This window comes from Ctenopharyngodon idella, chromosome 3 (assembly GCF_019924925.1).
Source record: "Ctenopharyngodon idella isolate HZGC_01 chromosome 3, HZGC01, whole genome shotgun sequence".
NCBI classification, from domain to species: domain Eukaryota; kingdom Metazoa; phylum Chordata; class Actinopteri; order Cypriniformes; family Xenocyprididae; genus Ctenopharyngodon; species Ctenopharyngodon idella.
In genome coordinates this window covers 32,199,981-32,212,092 of record NC_067222.1, presented here as the reverse complement: position 1 = coordinate 32,212,092, position 12,112 = coordinate 32,199,981, and the positions used below count along the sequence as shown (strand labels likewise).

Here is a 12,112-nt window from a genome sequence, read left to right as displayed (position 1 = left end):
GATTTATGTACAGAGCCCTGCACATGACATGCAAGAAAAAAAAAAGTAAATTTTTGTGCACGATTTAGCATACTATTTTTTTTTTCCTGCATGTCATGTGAGGGGCTCCGTACTTATGAATTTGCACATGGTTTGTCTTAAAGCATATTAAAAACACCACATAGACATACAAACAACATTAAACTTGATTTTCACCACAGGGGGACTTAATAAAGACATTATAAAGATAATCCATTTGAATCTAGTCATTTAATTCAAGACACGATCATGCTATATATGATGAACAGATTTAATTTATGCTTTTATTCACAATAAAGAATGCACATGCATAGAGAGCATCAAATATGGTAGACGGAAGCTCACCCGTGCTTGTTTGATTTCCTGGAACAAACCTCACTGGTCAACTTCACGCAAGTGCGTTTGAGCTTCCAAAGTTTGTGGGCCAGTCTTTTGTGGCCTTCTTGTTGGGATGAAGATTCTTTAAAAAGATCCAAAACAACCCAAAGCACTATTGTATACGCCAGATGACAAGTGCTTGATAAGGATGTGCTGTTAAATTGACCCTGATTTGAATCTGTGGTGGCCTATATGTGAACTTGAATCTCTTTGATTAATGTTTTGCATCCTGTCCTGCTGCCTAATGCTTTATAGTGACTGCATAACTGTTAGCTGAAGTCAGATAGCATAAATGCATAAGGCCTCACCATTTCATTGGAAATTTGCCATGGGACTGTTGTAACTCTGATGTCTGCTGATGTTAAAGGTACTCTATGTAACTTTTTTGTTAAAAATTATCAAAATTTAAACAATGAATCAATACATCACCAGTCCTTCTTGATTCTCTATGGAAAGCCTATTATAAGCATTTATATTTTAGACCATACGGGATGGGTTTTTATGGGAAATTGCATATGTAATACATATGTCACTCTGTGTGTATCTCGTCATATCCGTAAATAGAGAAAAGTTGCTCCAGCTACATTGACGCTTGTATTTTTAATTTTTTTTTAAATATTTTGAATGCGGCAAAGCCCGTAATAAAACCAAAATCAACATTGGCTTGGCTTTTTGGAGATGCCAAGAACAGGGATTTGAAATGTTGTAAAACATTTATTACTCAACAGGTGAGTAATATATTTTATTGAACAGATAAATTGCCATATGTAGCTCTAACAGATTTCATTATAAAGCATTATCTGTTGTGAAGGGTCATTTCATTGTGAGCTGAAACCTATTTCGAGGAAGCACCGTCTGTGTCTATTAATGGTTATAGCTACAGTAAAGTCTTCAGCTAGTCATCCTTTCCATCTAAACTGGTTATATCTCTAAGGCCTAGTGAATGTTTTATGAGCAGTAGGATAATCTCTGTCTCTTTTTTTAGTTATGAGACAAAACTATATTCTTTCACGCAGTCACCCAGAGCCAAAGCACGACCAAAACAATGTTCTTCTGCAAAATGCATGCAGTTTTGTTTTTTAACCGCTAGAAGGCTAAAAGTCACATAGTGTACCTTTAGGTTTGAGGTGTATGATTTCTGAATTTGTGAGAATGGTAGGAATTAAAGGAATAGTTTAACCAAAATTGAAAATTGTCTGATTTACTCACCCTCTTGTCATTTCAAACCTGTATAACTTTGTTCTGTGGAACATAAAAGAGGATATATTGAGGAAAGTGTTTTTATGTCTATATTATGGAATTCATTTAGCACCAAAACTGTCTGTTTACCAACATTCTTCAAAATATTTTATTTTATGTTCCACAGAAGAAAGTCATACAGGTTTGGAACTACATAAGGTGAGTAAATGATGACAGAATTTTAATTTTTAGGTGAACTATCCTTTTAATATGGCACATGTAGCATTTCTGCATAATGGCCTGTTTACTTTTTGCATTTTTCCATTAATTTCTAACTCATCTCCTTAAATGATAAGTGAAATGAATCAAATGATTGTGTTTTTACATTGATAAATGAGACGTCTTGGAAATGTTTTTGCTTGGTGTCACTTCAATCGTTTGAGGTTTGCTGACTAAGATGTCAGTGATATCAGAGGTTGTGGGCTGGAGCATATATATACACTTGCAATGCAGACTGACATTCAGTTTTAGTTTCCTGTGTTTAGATGGAGTACACTGATTAAGATACACTGACTGCAATAAAAATGAGGTCTCTACAAATCATCTTCTTGTTGTTGGTTGTTCTTAGTCTCTGCAACCTTGTTACAAGTGCAGGTTAGTGCTTTGTATTTTTACTGTTATTGTAATTTGTGTGTATTACAGCAGTATTTACATTAGTTTAGATTTGACCTACTTTCTTTAGAGAGCGCTAAATTTATTTTTTCCACTTCATATTTATGAGTGCATCCAAAATGCCTCTTGACAGTTTAAAAACTTTATAATTGGTAACATGGTTTATAAGAGCATTGCTCAACATTAAATGGACAGTAATTTTTTATTAAACGGAGAGTAAAATGTCACCTAAAAATGAAAATTCTGTCATTTACTCACCCTCATGTCATTCCAAACCTGTATGACCTTTCTTTCTTATGTGGGACATAAAAGAAGGTATTTTGAAGAATGTCTAAGTTCTCTTTTTTTGTTGTTGTTGGTCCATATTGGACAATGGAAGGCAAAGGTCACTAAAACTGTTTAGTTTGGAACATTCTTCAAAATATTTTATGTTCCACGGAACAAAGTTCTTAAGACGACATGAGAAACAACACATATTTTAAATTTTATTTTAATTTTTGGGTGAACTGTCATAGGCATAAAAGCACATGTAAACTATCAACATCAGATGTAGCACTCACCTGATTATTATAAGGAATAAGCAATATTACAGCAATATTACTCATAATGATAAGAAAATGAAAAGAATGAAAAGAAAAACACACCGCAGATCTTATGAGGTACATTCATCTGCTCTGTCCAGGTGTTGGTTTTGGTGTCTCATTTAGTGCCAGATTCATCACCATTCAACACATGATCGTTCTCTGTTTTCTCTCACAAACCTTCATGTCAAACATCCTTTGTCAAACTCCTTTTTTGATGGATGGAATGATCTTGAGTTTTGTTTTAACGGATGCTGTGAACTGATCCAGACTCTTTCTTTGAATCATTTTTAGATGTGATCAAATATAAAGGTGACAATTACACCATTACGTGTCCTGCACCTAAAACAGAAGCAACGGGTGTGTATCTGTACAGCCGACGTTTGGTCAAACGTGAAGTCTTCTACTACTTTTTCTCAACGGAAAAAATAACTCTCCATAAAGACTACGAAGAACGTCTCAAAGTCAAAAATGACTTGAAGACTCTAACTATAGACATCTTTAATCTACGACCTGAAGACACTGGGGCTTACTGGTGCACCTGCCTTGCTTTTTCTCTCTCTGGGATATGTACAATGGAAGAGTCAGGGGTTTTTCTTTTGGTTCAAGGTGAGTAAACATTTCTTTTTATTATTATTATTATTATTATTATTATTATTGAAATATAATTTTTGGTATGTCAGACAATTTAGAATTCATGATACCTGTAGTGATAAGTATCATTTAAGACTGATACTACCATTTAAAAGTTTGGGGTAAGTAATTAAAAAAAACAAACAAACAAAAAAAACATACCTTTATTCAGTAAGGATGCTTTATATTGACCAAAGTGACACTGAAAATATTTAATTTTATGAAATGTTAAATTCAGCCTTGGTTGAGCAAAAGAGGCTTCTTTTAAAAGCCTCAATATCTTACCAATCCCAAGCATTTGAACAGTAGTATTTGTTTTAATTTTTTTTTTTTTTTTTCAAACTCATTTTGACTTTCATTGTACAATGGTTTATTAAAAATGGTTTGTTATAGTTTTGAAGCAAATGATGCATGAATTTGGCTGTACTGAAGTTATTTGTATTCTTCTTCATAGATCCGCCAGAGATCATTTCGGCCTCTTCCAAAAGCCCTTCAAAGTCCAGTGGCATGAATGATTTACTGATACCAGTGACAGCTTTGACAGCTGGCAGTGTGCTCCTACTGTTACTCCTTGTTCTAGGAGTGTGGCTGGTGCCCAAGGTGAATGTCATACACCTGTTTATAAATCTGAAGATCTTTAGAAACTTTGTAAGTGCATTGCACATATCCGGAAAACAGGAAAGTGCTGATTTCAGATTTGTCTGTGGGTGTATTCTTGGTTATCTCCAGCCATATCTTTACACACTTATTGTCTATGACCTATACTTTCTTCTTATTTTTAAGAGGCATTTTCAGCAAATGTGTCTAGGTTAATAAGCAAGTGTAATTGTTTCTCTTTTCTGTTCCAGATGAAGAAAGTGTTTAGAAGTAAGAGAGAAGAAGACAAAAGGTCTGCCAATGGAGTGTACGAGGTGATGACCATTCCCCGAAAGACAGAGTATACATGAGTTATCTATTTGACAACCACATAATTTCCTGTTGCTTAGTAAATGTAGTTCATGGTCAGTACATACACAGTATATTCAGTGTGATTTCTGTATCATATTATACATGTTGCTGTGACTCATTCAGACTTTCTTTGAGTTCAATCTGATTTGAGGTTGGTTTTCTGACAAATTTCTGTTGAAATATGGTAAAACATTCAAAGATTCAGAAGAGTTCCTCTCTTCTAAATGTCTTTATTTTTTGGTTTTACTAAATTCTTAGTCTTCTTCTATTCTCTATAAATAAGAGTTATTTTTGTGTGTTTTTTTTTTTTTTGATAGCTAAAATCCTTTAGCATTAAATGAGCGATTCAGTTTGGGCATCCTATGTTTCGATTCTCTTTCTATGCATTTGTGAGTTCTAAATATACATATATTTGTATCTTCTGACTTGTGTAATGTAATCCACTTTGGATGTTGTCCTTAAATGCATGATGTAAATATTTTGATAACCTCGATGTATATCTTCAGTAATAAACACGTAAGTGTTTACAGAAATAATAGCGAATGTATGTCACTCTGACAAACAGGATCTGAAAATGTCCCCCCTAGTTTCAGTTTGTTTTTATTTGCCTTGTGGTCTTGGGCCATCTCTGGGGGCTTGCAAAATCTGCTTGACAGAGACGAGTCTGCAGACTTCCTTCTGTGGTGTATGTCAAGACACCTTTAAAGGAAATCTGTCTCTCCTTCAGAGAATGTCACCTCTATTCTCACTTAGGTCCATCTAAATGTACATCTTTTTCAAAGGGCTTTATTCAGATCTGAGTGGTGTTTGAAACTTCAAATGCATTTAGGGGAAAAACTTGTGATAGTCTTACCAGAAACAAGAGGATGTGTGAGAAAATGTGTGGGTTCAATTGCATAGGCCTATTTTTGAATATAAAACTACATTTAGTGTAGTTTAGATTGTACCTGGGAAATGTCATGTAGTTGCCGTCAGTAAAACTCCTTTTCAAGTTTTTTCTGGAAAATATAAATAAAAAAAAGTATATCATTTACTGTATGTGTACTTAGTGACTGGAAACATCTAACCTGTGAAAGTTTTTGTTTTTGACAGCATATGAAGGAAGTTCTTGTGTGATGTGTATTACAGCCTTTCAAAAACCTAAACCATAATGCCATTTCACATGGGTTTCAAACCATTTTAAAAATCTTTAAAGATAAATTCTCCATTTTACAGAAGTTGAAGGCCCTGGCATTCAGAAAAACCTGCGACGGCATCACAACTTGGCCCGTTGACACGCAATACTCACCATGTGAACAAACTAAACTCTCTCCATGTTCCTATAGCGCTACAGAGGTCCTCTCGCAAGGGCTGTAACTCGTAGCTTTGAAACAATTGTGTTTTGACAGCAATTGTTTTGTATGTTGGTTCAAACACCTATTCACTGTCCTTCCAACATCTTTTTACACTGACATACATTCAGACTCAACTATACTGAAGGTAGATTAAAACCAAAAGTTTGAACTTGTTTTCAGGCAAGGTTACTTTTTGTAAATGTCAGGTTGGGGAAAGTTGTCTCGTGTTTTAAATCTATATGTGTGTAAGCTACCTTTTAGATTTTTGCTGTTTCATGAATTGTTTTTCATAAATGTTCACTGTTTTTATCATTTTGCTGTTACTGCTTTTTTTTACGGTTTTAAAAATTTGTGGAAAAAGCTGCAAAAAACAAGTTATTACAAATCATGGAACTGGTTATCAGTTATAACACTACTATTACATTTACATTTTCCTTTTACAGTCATACTAATTTTAACCTAAAACCTTGTTCCAAAAAAAAAAAAAAAAAAAAAAAAACTTATCCGTGTTTCCATATTTGTCAACTAGACTAACAAACAGTTCCAGCTTCAAACCTTCAGGTGTCTTATCTATATCCCTAAGGCGGAGTTATCCACAGGTGTGTGTGTGTGTGTGGACAGGTAAAGCTGGAGGTGTGTGGGAGTTAGTTCTAACCGATTTAGTTGGTTTAGTATTAGGACGAATTAAATACATACATTTTGATCGAGGTACATGTGCTTTGCGGAGTGCCAGAGAGAAATTCTACGCAACGATCGAACATATTTCAGATGTTGCAATCTGAGATACGGACGTAATAGACTAAAGTTTAAATTCACAGGAGAAAAAGGACCAGATGAACATGAAGAAAACATATTCTGGTGAGTACAGGACCACCGAAAGTTTCTTGTCAACAACCGATGTGATCTATCATAAAATAGCAGTGAATCTAGATAGGCTACCGCTATGTAAAAGTGAAAGCAAACTTGAAAAGTTCATTTGCGCTGTGATGTTGTCTTTTTTTATTATTATTATAAACAGTCGATTTAGGACTTACACAACATGTATGCAAATTATTTTAATAATCTCTAAAAACTTATCTATTAAGTAGGCATAATTATCTTGGGCTATAAACAATAAAAAACAGGCATTGTAGGCTAATACGTAGGCCTTAACCGATTAACTGAAAATGACCTCCCATAATTTCAATGCTGGGATAGTTTTGCTCATGTGCTGTGCTCAGGGAAGTAAGATACCCTTATTTGGCTTGGTTTACTGAAATTATTTTGTAGAACTTTTTTTAGATAGACATAGGCTACTTTATGACAAACGTTGCGTCTTCGCACAGTTATTAATTAGGGGTTATTTCCTTAAGGATGTCATATGTTTTGCATGGTGTGAATTAGCCTATATAATTTTCTTGGCGGGATTCGTCGTCTCGCGCCACTATAGCAGTTATTCAAATGTCAATAACCTTTTTTTTTTTTTTTTGGTGATAGGCCGACATTTGTGATGTGCAAATTTATAATAAACTTAGCCTATAGCCTAGGTCTACATAATCATTTGTCAGTGTTTATCTACTTGTACCGCCCAAACTGATTGCTATGGAAAACGCAAGCATCATGCTGTTGTTATGGTTACCCCCCTCTGGTAAACGCGACTTCTGTTCGTTAGCGTCTATCTGGCGACGAGTAAAGATACGCAAACTTACTAAACTTGTAGGCTAACCTAACTTTATAATTTGCAGGAAACGGTTGTAAACCCATTTCAAGAAAAAAAAAGAGAAAGCATAAGATCTTGGGGGGGTTGTCTGACACCTCCAAATCTACCATATTTTTTACATTTTATAGTTTTTCTTTATGTTTTTCCTGAACATAAAGATATGTTTTTTAGAATGAGGGGGATTTTTAGTATTTTGGTAAAAACTAAAATGACCCTAGACCCTTGTGACCCTAGAGAAAACCTCAAGACTGATATGTAAATGGACACATTTAGGGTGGTAATCACATCAACTCATTTGTGTGACTGGACATGCTAGCTTCCCTGTATCACAGCGGCAGCTGCATTTTGTAGTATGGAGAACATTCATTGCTTGTTCCCAGTGTTTCACCTACACTGTTTCCCCTTCGTTGTGCAACAGAGCCTGCGGCGCTACATAGAACTCTTCCATTGAGAACAGCCGCATGTTTCTTCCCTATAATCTCGACAGACTCATAAGCCGAACTCTCTGTGTACACAATGATTTGGCAGGAATGTAGCGTTTCCTCGGGCCTGCCAAAGTCATTGTCACAGCACACCCAACTCCTAGCACACACATGTTGGATCATGTAATCAGTCAGTCCTTTTTCTCCTTCTTTCGCTGGCAGCACACAGTGTATGTGATCTCATTCAGAGAATATCCCTCAAGTACAACCTTGGCCTCCACTGCAAGAACAATGATAGTTCACCCAAAAATAAAAATTCTGTCATCATTTACTTCATGTTGTTCCAAACCTGTATGACTTTCTTATTTTGAAGAATGTTTCAACTGCTTTTGCCCATTGGAGGAATGTCAATGGGCAAAGACAAAAACCACAACATGGAACAACATAAGGGTGAGTAAATGATGACAGAACTTTATTTTTTTTGACCGAAATATCCCTTTAAAGTCATAAGCACTTCAAGTTTTTTTATTGATTTACATATTTCAAAGATTATGCAACACTTTGTATTGAGTGTGCACATGTGTGCTTTGCCGTGTAACACGCCCTGAGCACTTGAGGTAAATCAGTAACTCACAATGAGAAGTAATCAAACACTAACACAATAAGACTCCACTAGACATGTTCACGCATACAGGGCGTAAATCACACAGATCATTTATTAATCATGACACACTGTCAGCTCTTTCTGCATCAGTTTAATGCTTGGATGAACTTCTGATGTTATGAGTCATTTTCTGCCTCCATTTTGTTTTTTGGACACTGTTAAGTGTGAAGATCATATGAAAAACTACATGTTGGATTGCTTGCAATGCTTCCATGTGGAATTCTGTTAGGTTCCATGCTAAAAAATGTCTCCTATGTCTCATCTGGAAGTGAATGATTTTGAGCGGATGAATGAATCTCTTTGTTAATCCTTTATTTTGGATCATTGCCCAACAGAGCTTACTGAGGCAATAGAGACTCTGCACTATAGAACATTTTTTTTTATCGGTATCTGGCTCCTTTTCCTTCACTGCCTCCCTCCCCTTTCCTGACCTGCCCTGTCATCACAGTCGAACTGACAGGTGAGTCAGCGGCAACTCAAATCTCCTGTAAAATTAACCCAGGCCGAGAGTGCTTTGAAATTCCTCTCTGCTCCAGAGGCATGTCGACTTGGAAGGTTGATCACAGTCATTTTCAGTACCATGTCATACATTTCACATGTGCTAAAACTGTTTCCTTTGACAGCACTTGACTTGACACTGGAACTGACAAATGGTTTGGTCTTTTCCTACCTCCTCCATGTCTCCCTGTTTCAGTTTTTGTCAAGCTTTGTGATTACTGAATGTGGACACGGGAATGTCATGGATTGATAATGGCCACTTCATCTCACAAGGTGTTTAGCTAAGAATCAGGAGAGAGGAGTTAAAGATTACCTTCTGTCACTGTCAGTCACATGTCCAGCAAGACTATGGATTTCTGCTAGCATCACCATATAGAACTGAAAAAATAATGATTGTTTCCAAACTAACTTCCCAAACACTCCCCCTATCTGTCATTGGTCAATCAAAGACATAAAACCACCCCAAACTCCCAACATTGGTCGAGTCGATGTTGCTATGTCAGGCTGGGGTGCGTTTCCTGAAAGCATTGTTAGCCAACTATGGTCAACGTTATCAGCATAGTTCAAAGAATTTGTGTTTCCCAAAAACAACGAACATTCACAGCATCACACAGTTGTGTGGTTGGAGCTACAGCTCTCGAGCTGTGGTTAGAAGCAGTTCTTGTTTCCATGACAAGCGGGCTTAGTAAATCCTTAATAAGCAAGCTGACATTCAGTACAATCTATATCTTTTATTTTGAATGAAAAGTCATTCACGTCTTTTAGTTTGTTAAGAGATTTAAAGCACCGTTTTTGAAGAGTGCGCCTGTATGTACAAGCTCTATACGTAAGAATGAGCCTATGATTGAATCTGGAAATAAAGCAAAATAACTCCATGTCTGTAATTTATAGCAAACAATCTAGCATTAATTCAATCTCAAACAGATTCGTTAAAAGAAGTTATTATTCCACTACCTGTGTGACATCATTAACCAGCATGGTTGAACGACAAATTTGTGACAATACTGTTTTGGGAAATGGTCGCGACTAGCTAGTTGATTGCTTCAAAGATGCAGGGTCCTATGGTTAGTCTCAGCCTCAGACGTCACGCCCAAGGACCGTTGGCTGAAAGTCTGATGCATATGGCACACTCAAGTGGAATCACTTCAGAATTTTCGAAGTCGTCATCTGGTTGGTTGAATTCTACAGGATGTCCAGGTAACGTGTGTATCGTGTTCCTTTAATGGCCCGCCTAGAAACAAATGCCATGACGCCAAACCCCCTCGTGGAAGAAGAACACCGTCATGTTTATAATTGTGATGATGAGGGCTTTCCAGGATTAAGTAAACACTGGATTTTCAAAAGTACGTGATGTTCACGGCTCCACTGTTGCAGTAAACTTGCACAACATTTTTGAATAAATAATTTATTAGATGCACATATTTATTAGACTTTACATTTTTACACCCCTAAACATGACGTGGAACAAAATGAACTGTGATTGGTTGCGTAACATGTCAGTCAAATGTCCTCTTGGGCGGTCCTTGGCCAATGAAAGCTGTGATAGAGTCCAGACCTTCTGCCGTCAGTCTGAAGGTCTGGCTACGCGAGACTATACTATGGTAGTAAAGCAGCGAGTTACGTCGTTGTACGGGAAAAGCACCCCTGGTCAGGATGTTTAAAAACAGAGTGATGTTTTGATAGCATCACAGATTTACAGTTATTTCACTTTTCAGGAGAATCAACCTACAGTTTTTTTTACTTATACAATAGTTGTGGGATAGATAACGTTTTTTAACACACAAAAAAAATATGACACACTTAAAGTCACCATGAAATCAAAATTGACAACTCCTATTTTTATGGAATATTGCTGCAATTATAATAAATGATTTATCCATGTACATATATATATATTTTTTTAAAATTCACGTGCCCTCATGATATTTAAACAAAATAACTTCCCCTCCTTCTTGCAGCAACATCTCTTCTCTTCTCTGATGACATGTTTACTGGCACAAGAGCGGGACAACCTGTCGCTCACATGAGATCGACCAATAGCTAACCACAACTATCCAATGATCCAATCAATTCCCAGTGGACAAAATCAAGTCCCACCCGACATTTTTTTCTTTTTTTACTCAGATATATCACAATAAGGAAGAAAAGACTATCTCAACTTCCGTTTCATCTCGACTTTAAGTGTTTAAGCTCATATTAAACATCTCTGAAGTGTCTCTCTCACTAAGACACTGTATTCAGTAGAAATTTCTTCCTGTTCTTTCTTGAAGTTAATGGTCTGGTTTAATGGGTGGGTACTAGTCTATAGAGGAAACAAAAGGCATGGTTTTATTTTAGCTTGTTTTTACACTTGGTACACTCTGTATTTTTTCTTCCATATTCATTATGGTTGTCTAAACGTGCAATGTTTGAAACATGTAATCATAATAATAGTGATTTCAAAATGAATTATTTCCATTTAAATAGGGTTTTTACCAAATTAAAATCAGTTTGAAAGATGGCAAAGAAAAAAAATTATATATATATCCATATAAAATCCAAATAGACAATTAGGAGTAGATATTACATATATTAGAATCTTAGTATGTAAAAAATTAATTGGATTTATTTATGTTTTATATCTGTAAACATAAGTGATGCAATTTTTTTTAAAGTATTTTATTTTAATTAACCTAATTTTAATTGCTGACTTCTCTGTTTAAGTAAAAACAATATGGTGCTAAAGTTACAAGTAGCACTGATAAAATGTGTTGCATTTTTACTTCCACTGGCTGATGAAAAACATTGATTCAAAAAAAAAACTCTGACAATGAAAATTGACAACATAAAAAAAAAAAAAATGTACAAAATAAAAAAATTAAACAAACTACAGTCGTAAGCTATAGTGCATGTGATGCAATCCACATTTGAGCGTATGTATTTGCCAATGCTGGCCTGTTCAGTCATGTCCCAATGTTATGTGCAGGGACCCCTCTTATTTACACAGAAAACAACCCAAATGATCTCACCCTTTCTTATCTCTGTAGTGTGTCAATAAAACTGAGGACATTTTCAGCCACTTCATAACATATAAATCCATTTTGTCA

The 12,112-nt window shown here is 35.7% G+C and overlaps 2 protein-coding genes across 3 annotated transcripts in view; both read left to right on the top strand.

The window, feature by feature from the left end:
• Nucleotides 1-5,442, top strand: part of LOC127510192 (uncharacterized) — a 32,422-nt gene extending 26,980 nt beyond the window's left edge. Inside the window, exons 1-4 of one of the 2 annotated variants that reach the window (XM_051889769.1) lie at nt 1,631-2,229; nt 3,123-3,437; nt 3,916-4,061; nt 4,310-5,442. In XM_051889769.1, coding sequence (XP_051745729.1) covers nt 2,160-2,229; nt 3,123-3,437; nt 3,916-4,061; nt 4,310-4,408 — 630 coding nt within the window. In that variant the 5' untranslated portion in view covers nt 1,631-2,159 and the 3' untranslated portion in view covers nt 4,409-5,442. Of the gene's footprint in view, nt 1-1,630; nt 2,230-3,122; nt 3,438-3,915; nt 4,062-4,309 lie in introns of those variants that run through there. The other variant, XM_051889768.1, reaches the window with a different exon arrangement.
• A 942-nt stretch (nt 5,443-6,384) lies between these two features.
• septin9a (septin 9a) overlaps nt 6,385-12,112 on the top strand; it is a 93,281-nt gene continuing 87,553 nt past the window's right edge. The window contains exon 1 of the mRNA XM_051889756.1: nt 6,385-6,601. Within this exon, the coding sequence (XP_051745716.1) occupies nt 6,577-6,601 (25 nt within the window). The 5' untranslated portion in view covers nt 6,385-6,576. The remainder of the gene's footprint in view (nt 6,602-12,112) is intronic.